At 36.6% G+C, this 9,638-nt stretch overlaps 1 protein-coding gene across 4 annotated transcripts in view; it reads right to left on the reverse strand.

Annotated features, from left to right (window-relative positions):
- Positions 1-9,638, reverse strand: part of PDS5B (PDS5, regulator of cohesion maintenance, homolog B (S. cerevisiae)) — a 100,642-nt gene that overhangs the window by 74,884 nt on the left and 16,120 nt on the right. For all 4 annotated transcript variants that reach the window (XM_009327728.1, XM_009327730.1, XM_009327729.1 and 1 more), the window contains exons 6-7: positions 6,165-6,245; positions 3,865-4,005 (exon numbers count right to left, since the gene is read on the reverse strand). In XM_009327728.1, coding sequence (XP_009326003.1) covers positions 3,865-4,005; positions 6,165-6,245 — 222 coding nt within the window. The remainder of the gene's footprint in view (positions 1-3,864; positions 4,006-6,164; positions 6,246-9,638) is intronic.

The raw sequence follows: 9,638 nt of genomic DNA on the forward strand, positions 1-9,638 counted from the left end.
TTAGTCAGATGACCATCTTCAACAAGTATTGGTCCAATGTTTCCATTAGACCTCCTCTTGCTACTAACATACTTTAAAAAGCCCTTCTTGTTATCTGACACAACACTGGCCAGTTTCAACTCTAACCGAGCTTTGGCCTTTCCTGTCTTCTCCCTGCATATATGAACAACAGCTCTGTAATCTTCCTGCAAAGCCTGACCTTGCTTCCAGAGATCATACAATTTTTTTCCTCGAGGTCCACGAGGAATTCCCTGTTCAGCCAAGCTGGTCTTCTGCCCTGCTTGCTTGACAATATGGAGGCCTAATTCTTATTTCCCAATTATTTTAAAGTCCTGTGCCCTACTGAGCTGACCTTCATTGTTCTTCAGGCTTTACATGATAGGGCCAGTAAAAGAAATTTAAATTTTTTTTTTTAACATCTGTATGAAAGTAACCATTTATCATTCTCTACTGGCAAAAAGCCTTTTTAGACAATGTCAAAAGAATTTAAAAAGCACGGCTCTTGGATGAAAATGTCTCAAACTACAGCAAAACATAAGAAAATGCTTTAAGAAGTCCATTTATTTCTTTTAAACTAATTTTCATTGAAGTGACCAAAAATATTGGGTTCTGTTCAAATTCATGCAGAACTTGCCAAGTTTGCACCTGAAAATATTTTTTTTTTAAAGCATCAGCTTTAAAGTGAGCCAGAACACTTGGTGTCTTACTCGGAGGAAGTCTACCATGAGGCTACTCCATCCAGCCAAAATTTTTTTTTACTCACTGCTTTTGAAGCCAATTATAAAGAAAATGCACGTTTTCAAAAACACAGAGAACAATTACCCAATTTATCTTTGAAAAGCACAGATCATGTTCACTTCCATGTGTTCAAGGCATGCAAGATGAGATCATTCTTACACATGTTCACTCCTCAAGTGTGCCTCAACAGCCACAGCTTTCCTTCAACTTCACCTGCTTTAAGATGACAAACCTCTTTAGCAGCAAAGCAGCCATATGAGATCTTGGAATACAGTAACTGTCCTACTACCCCATAAGCATTATTTGAGTATTTGCCCCTAGTATTTGACTTCTATTGTCACACCCGTATATTCAAGAGCCGTATCAGACAATTTCATGGAAAAAAACTGGATGTCCCTGTGAAACTATGCATTTGATCTAAATATACTCCACAAACTTCTACTTAAAAACCTAGCAGAGAGTCTATGGTGAGTGAGCTCAGAAGGCAAGGCTCTTAAACTATGGGCATGGAAAGAGACGCAATACTATGTACCAAAACTAGAAAAGCCAAACCCATCTAGTCAAGCTCTGAATGATATGCAGAACTCGCTGAAGTTTGTGGTTATTGTATCATTAACTTTAATTGACCTTTATTGAAAAAGACATCTACCCTCTCCTATATTTCAATATGGGCTGCCAAGCATATTTCTCTCCTTTACTACCCACCTGATCCAAGGCTTCATCAAGCTAACAGCAATACTGCTGTCCAGTTTCTTTTCATTCAAAGCAACAAAACATTAGCTGCCTTCTACCATAAGCACTGAGTTTCATGGAAATCACACTCTTCTCAACACACTAACGTGTTATTTACCTGGACCTGAATTAAAAATGCTTGACACTAGCTACTGATGTTTAGAATAAAGCCACAGCTATTGTTAGAGTAGAAAGTATTTAATCATCACTGGCTGGCCTGCATAAAGAACAAACTTGTGTTGATCTCAGAAAAACCACAGGCTGGCCATATTTCATTAATATTTCAGAACATTCATCTTCAAAATACCCTTTTAACCACAAAAAGATCTCAGAGACCTCTCAACTCATTTAGAACCATAAAATGGTTTGGGTTGGAAGGAACCTTTAAAGATCATCTAGTACAATGCCTCTGCCATGGGCAGGGACATCTTTCACTAGATCAGGTTGCTCAAAGCCCTGTCCAACGTGACCTTGAACACTTCCAATGATGGGGCACCCACAACTTCCCCAGGCATCCTGTTCCAGCATCTCAGGATTAAACCAGGATTATCCTATTCCAAATATAGGTTTTTTTTTTTCTATAAAAGATGTGTCAAACTACATTTGACAGCCAACAGGACAAAATAGGCATATATTATTCATCCTTATTACTTAAGGCATCAAAAACACACACCTGAAGCAACAAGATGATTCACACAGAAGCTGTACCATGCTCTCTGAAGAGCCACAAACTATACCGAGTTCAACAAGACAGAGGAACAAGAGCAGTAAGAATGTAACTTAAAATGTACATGCCTGTTGGAAACATTGTTAAACCGGATCTTACAAACGTCAAAGGTGAAACACCTTATCCTCAAGGTTTTATGCCACCAAGAGAAAACTACACTAAGGATCAAGGAGATGAAAAGCAACAAAATACACGTTCATCATCTAAAAAGAGTATACTAAACAAAGAACAGAAATGCAAACATGAAAAAAATGTGTTGTAAATTAAGAGGTACAAAGAAAACATGGTAACGCTAGGGCTGAAATCACCCAGTTGAAGGAAGAGACCAGAAGTAGTTTCAGGGGGGTCGGAGGGATGGGGTGGCGGGTGTAGAAAAGGTTGACAGTATTGGGCTACTAAACTTGCTGATTCCAAAGGTAAAATAGGATACAAAAAAAGAAGTTCATATTGAAATAGTGGAATATGAGAGTCAATGAAGGAGCAGGAAGACAATTCAAGAACCTGCAGTTTTAAATGGACCTAAAGATGGAAAGGTTACTGCAATTATGGCTATGAAAAAAAAAGGTTGTGGCAGCAGTTAAGATTAAATCTCTTGAATAACAGCTTCAGCTGCAGAAGTACTGTTTTTATTGGACTGAGAATGATAATTGTTCACCATCTGTAAGAACAGGAATTAAAGGCTGAAAAAGGTCTACTTTAAGACACAGACAGCAAGCAGTAAATCGAACCCTGCTTCTTTCAGAAGCGTGAATGGAAAGCTATAACCATTAAAAACAACTCATCCAACAAATGTAGCGTGCCTGCCTAGCAACATTAGTGAAAAGAAATTATAGACATAAGTCACTATGATAATAAATATTGCAATGAGAACAGGCCAAAGGTTCTACAAACTTAAAAATCTGTCCTCAATAATAAAAATACATGCAAATTTAAAAGTTGCCCACTGCACACTAGCCCTCAAGTTTCGTAATAAATCACTTCCAAACTTAGTAATACAAAAACTAATCAAATTCCCCACTTCCACAGAAATCCTGCAGAATGGCAAATAGAATAAAAGTAGTGCAGAATAAAGGGAGTACCAGTTGTTATACTGAATTTCTCCAAGTGATGGAGACACTCTGAAATGGTAGAAAGTAAGAAAAAACCCCACCTGTTAAAATAGATAGCTAGCACCAGCTATCCTTCAGACATAAGAAATAAGCCTGAAAAATCATAAAAGTCATTGGAGCGATGGCAACAAGAAATATTTATAGAGTCCAATGCTGTTTCCACCTGTCACAGACCTTCTGTTTGGACAAATTGTCAGTACATCAGTTTCCATTAACATGGAGCCCAACAAAATTCACGATTCTGAACAAGGAACAAAACAGGTCAGATTCTCAAGTCATCAAAAAAAACAAGTTATTGCTTGAAAGATACAAGCCAAAAAAAACCCCAAACAACCAAAACCAAAATGTATGCACACATGCACTATAGGTTAATACATCTGAAGTTAAATTACTCTTTTTGAAGGCTTTTATGATTTTTCCTTTAAACAACGCAGAGATACGTTTTACATATAAGTTTAGTTTTATATGCCAAGTAAGTTGATGAACTTGTCAGTAAAAAATCATATTAAGAGTCAAAGCACACGTTTCAAACATATAGAAAGTATAAGAAGTGTTTACCTTAAGTTTGAATTCAAGCTGTGGCAGAACAGAAAGCAAGAGGTGACTGTCAATATTGTATAACTCCAGAATCAAGTCAAACACATGCTCTGACAGGTCACTAATTGACGTTTTACCAAGCATGAGGACCTGATTGAAGAACTGGAAAATAAAACAGAGTATACATGAATAACAAGAGTATATATCCACTCTTCTAAATACTGTGCTTGCCTACCACTAAATCTACCTTTTAATCTTACATTTATTTCACCACAATCAAAAAAAAGGGGTGGGGGCACACATAGATCAGGATTCTGTAGCAGAAGTCTTAAAATATCATTGCTTTGTATTCGATATTACACATAAAGGAAAACACATTAAAAGTGATGTTTAGTTTACCACAGCAAGTCTACAAATAATTTAAGAAACACAACTTCAGAGGAGTTCCAGTGCTTCAGATCTTTTTATAATGTGACTATATTTAGAGTTATTTCACTATTGAGAACAATCATTTTAAAAGCATTCTAACATTTAGTCAAAACAATGCTGAAACAACTGGCTAATTACTACACTATGCAGCTGATAGGTTAAGGAGTTGTAAGTAAAAGCATAGGAATTAATAACTGACTGTTCCAGAATTTACATTTTCAAGCAGCATAATGCAGCTGTTTATCAATTATTCTTTCTTGGTAAACCTCACAGGTTTGAGGGAAGCTTCATATTTCTCATTAAAGAAAATATTTTCTAATGTCAAATATTAATTCCACACTACTTTCAACTATATCCTCTCATAATAGATGGTTAAGAAGTAACTAAATAGGAGTATACTAACTCCTACTCAGGGGGGACGGACACATAATTTGGAAAATTTTTCTTCTTTTTGGGTTAAAACAATACACAAGTGTGGCTAAACAAGTCATACTATTTCCACTTGCCACTAAGGCAACAGAATACACTTAACTGGCACATCAGTTTCCTATTCCCAAACTTGGGACAGATGAACATCACGACCCTCTGTACCTGATGAGGTTAATCATATCAGTAAAGAAACTAAAAACATGAAAACTACCACTTTTTAAGGTTATAAAGTGAACCCCAGCAAGTGATGCAATAGAAAGAGTCAACAGTTTCTAGTAATAATGACTAGAAAGTAACAGATAAGTGCATTTGATTAGAAGTTAAAGACTCCATAGACATGATATGGATACAGAGTTGCCTGGAACGTATATATTCCTGGTTAGGCAACTAACTCCTACTGTGTGTTTAATATATTTTAAGAAAGAAAGTAACTTTCAAAACAAAGAAACCACACAGCGTAATATTTCCCACTTGTGCAAAAACAAGAACAGAAGACTGCATGTATATATTCTCCGTAAGAGGAAGATTCTTATTGTACAGAATTCCTTAAAACTCGCAGAATGTCACCCAGTTTTTAATCTAACTTTATAAATGAACATTAAAAACACATTCCCATTTAGCAATACCTTCCCAAACAGCAGGTTTGAAGTAAGAGTTTTCACTAAAGATTTTTTTAAAATCTTAAAAAGGTACCCACTTTCCAAGTACCACAAGTGTTACAAGTCTGAAAGCAACAAAAAACATTGAAAATTTTCTATTGTTTTCAAGCTCTTGAGGTTTTGGATAGCTGCCATGAGACCTGCTAAATCCTTAACTATTTAAAAAAACAAAAGGGTATTTTTTTTTTTCTATTGTGCAACTTAATCCAGAGCATAGTCCTGTCTGATCTTTACTTCCTCTCATCCCTATTCTCTTGCAACGTCTATGATGTCTACACTCAACTTGGCTACAACCCTCAATCCACATGCTGTTTTTCTTCCTTACTATCTATTCTTAGGTTCTGTTTCCTCTTCTTTTCCTGTGACAAGGGCATCAAAATTCTGCTCTACCTTCACTTCTCCTAGCTTTTATATAGTGTCATCTCCTTACAAGAAAAAGAATTTTGCCACAAGAACAATGTACTCATATTTTTATCAGAACAATACATATAAGTACATTTGGTCTTCCAGTCACATTAAGGATTGAAGAGCAAGGTCTCCTGAGACAGCAGAAAGTAAACTGTCCATTGCATTTCAGAAATCAAAATTGTTATAGGCTTAGTAGTTTCTATATGGTAAAGGATTAGATGCAAAAGGACAGGTTATGCCATGCTTCACTAATATAACAATTCTCTAAAAGAACAATTGAGAGTTTGTAAAAAGTTATTTTACAGCCCTATTTGACTATATGCAATTCATTCTTTTTATAATACAGCTCAGTTAAAAATGTATTTATTTCCATATTTGTTTGTAGTCTTCACTTACATTAGTAATGTATGGTTCAATTGCTTGTGCTGTCCTCTTTAGTAAAGCCTTTGCTAAATCATAGGCTTGCTTGTTTAAATTCTGGGGAGAAAAAAACAGAAAAAAATTAAGTGCATGCATTAATCTTAAAAATAAATACGAGAATTTAAAGCTACCACGTACTGGTAAATGCATTAAAGAAACAGCCTGTTCTTTTTATACTTTCAGTAGTAAAAAAATATAGTAAAAATAAACCTAGTCCAAACACAGTTTTGTAGTCTCCACTGATATTACTGAGAAAACTCTTTCCTGGCAAATTGGAGCTTACTTTTCAGTTGCCCATCTAAGCCTGACAGTCAGTGAAGTCAGTTCCTGCATTTTACTGCTGCTCCTGATCAGCTTGCCCAAAAAAAAAGGAAAGCAATACAAAGCAACATCGAGGCATTTACAGTCACCACAGAAGCAAGACTCTGAACAGGATTATGGTGAAAAGTACAATTCCATCATTGCATCAAGCAGCCACCTGTGAACCACCATCACAGCCTCTCCGTAGTATCTCCCAAAGATACTCAGTCTGTTTGACTGAGATAGCAAAAAAAAAAAAAAGTAACCTAGAATTTTAGTGTGTGAGCAAAAAAGGGTGAAGAATACAAACTAATGAAACTCTAACATAAAAAAATAACAAAAAACCACCACCCCCCAAATTTCCTATCCCTCCATTTTTCTAATTGGGTTATTGCTCTATCATTGTTTCCTTCCTTTCCCAGCACGCATTCTCCACCCTCTGGTTGCTATGTCCCTTCTCCAATTTCTATATCACAATTATTTTTCAAAAATTTTCAGAAGAAAATGCAACTCAGCCCTTGTGACACCCACTGCAGACTTGATTAACACATAGAAGAATGAAGGAAGAGTCTTCAATACCAAAAAAAAAGTCTTTTAATAGGTAGTTTCATTTAAAACGTAATTCCCCCAATTTTGATTAGTCTTTGTAATTTAAAAAACCCAGCATATTCCATTTACAACAGTATAAAGGGGCACTCTGAGCTTGTTTGGTTTTTTTTTTTAATACATCTCATCCATAAAAGGAAAAAAATTTCCTTTTAGCATAATGAAAAGCAAACACAAGATGCATTGCCACACCCAGGGTACTTCTTTGCCTGCATATGCTTGGTTCTTTGTAGCTATCTGAATGAAAAAGAGAAGATTTGCAAAAAGATGGAGAATATTGTCTGTAACTTCAAAAACTGTATAAAACTATAGGGTTCTAGACAGCAGTGGGAACAAATTAACACTTTCTGTTAATATAAAACAAAAGCAGTCTTTGACTTGCCTACAGATATAATTAAGTTAGGTGACTGAAGTTAAAAGGCTATGAAGATTCATGCCTGAAGTATGTTTTACTCAGAGCCACTACAGAAGGTGAATAAAAATCCCAATTCTGGAAAGATACTCAAATGCTTACATAAGATGCTAACATCCTTGTAATTTCCTCGTCCCTTAACTAATCAAGATACAAGGCAGTCTTTTTACAAAATCGTACAGCTGTTCCATGTCCCAGAAAAGGTTCTGCATGCTAGATTGCTCTTTATGGTTAACATAAAAAAAAAATAAAAACCCACCCAAAAAAACAACCAACCACCATTTCTACCTGTAGCACTTGTTTTCTATTATTTAGATAGAGTTGTGACTGTTCAGGAAGTAAAAAGCACAAATAACCATAACAAGGAATGTAGGCCACTTGCAATTCTTGCTCTGATCCTTCTTGACTTCCACAGTTCACCTCCACCAAAACAAAGAAAACACCTTTCACCTGGGTAAGAGTGAACTCTAGATCATGAGCAAGATCTGATTTCCATATAAAACAAGTCTGAACAGAATAGCAGAATTCCAACAGGCAGATCTGTTTTGATTCACATTAATTAGTTTCAGCTTGTATCTTTCACACAGCAGTTCATTTTAAAAAAAGCTGCTGTAGTTCATCTACACAACTAGTAATAACTAAAGTTTAAAAAATTAAACAAATTCTCACACATGGCCTTAGGAAAGGAAGTCTGAAAGAATGAAGGTCTTTCATAATTAAGCCACTGAAGGCCAGGCAAAAGATCTCCCAACACTTCAGTATTTGCCAAGAAAAATGCTAGAAGTAGTTATTTGCAACCCTGAGTAACGTATTTGCATCACACTTCATTCTATCTAAAAAAGCTGAGCAAAAAAAAGCAAAGAGAAAAAAGTACTCTAGATCACAACTGGCTAAGGAAAGTTAGCTTTTTTTTTTCCGTGCCTCTCGCACTTGATTTAATTGTGCCAATAGCCAGGGCCCTCAAATGCACAGAGACCAAACTTTCTGGAAATAACAATGCCAAAGAAATCTTAAAAACACATGAGAAAGTTTTCTTCTCCCTTTTCCAGCTTCAGGATAAAAGCAGAAACAAGAAAAAGCGGCACTGCCTTAGATGAAATGAAAACAGGAGCAAGCCAGGCCATTATGAAATAGGCTCAAAGATCTTTTGCAAAACATCAAACCTATCCTTCTAATTTAATAGCCACAAAGATACTTTAAACTTTGCCTGAAGGAGAAATTTTATAAGGGTAAGACCTAATTCAACAAATTTCTTCTCTGTGTTTATCTAAACTCTTCTATCATTATCCTCTCTTCAGTCTTTCTATATATACAGAAAAAAATTGACATGTACTTCAAGATCTTTTAATGATTCAAGAAAGTCCTCACTGATGGGGACAATCATCTTAATCAGGATGCCTCTAAGAGCATGTAAGCATCCAGTGGGGATAAGCTTTTGAGAGTCCTGAATTGGGTAGAAACTAAGCCATCAGCTGGCAACAGTTTAAAGTAATCATTAGTAATTACTACATTTTGAAGGAAAAAGCAGAAATAAGTATTGATTGATAAGGACAAACCAAAGAAGAACCCATGAAGAGGCAGAACACAGATCTGCTAGATAATTGAGAAGTTACATTTAACCTCTAAAATAGAATCATAGAATAGTTTGGGTTGGAAGGGACCTCTAAAGGTCATCTAGTCCAAACCCCCTGCAATGAGCAGGGACATCTTCAACTAGAGCAGGTTGCTCAGAGCCCCGTCCAACCTGACCTGGAATGATTCCAGGGATGGGGCAGCCACCACCTCTCTGGGCAACCTGTGCCAGTGCTTCACCACCCTCAGCATAAAGAATTTCTTCCTTATATCTAGTCTAAATCTACCCCCCTTTAGTTTAAAGCCATTCCCCCTTGTCCTATCGCAACAGGCCCTGCTAAAAAGTTTGCCCCCATCTTTCTTATAAGACCCCTTTAAGTACTGAGAGGCTGCAGTAAGGTCTCCCCGAAGCCTTCTCTCCTCTAGGCTGAACAACCCCAACTCTCTCAGCCTTTCTTCATAGGAGAGGTGTTCCATCCCCCTGACCATTTTCGTGGCCCTCCTCTGGACCCGCTCCAACAGGTCCGTGTCTTTCTTATGCTGAGGGCTCCAGAGCTGGA

This window comes from Pygoscelis adeliae, unplaced genomic scaffold, assembly GCF_000699105.1.
Source record: "Pygoscelis adeliae isolate BGI_AS28 unplaced genomic scaffold, ASM69910v1 Scaffold14, whole genome shotgun sequence".
NCBI lineage: Eukaryota > Metazoa > Chordata > Aves > Sphenisciformes > Spheniscidae > Pygoscelis > Pygoscelis adeliae.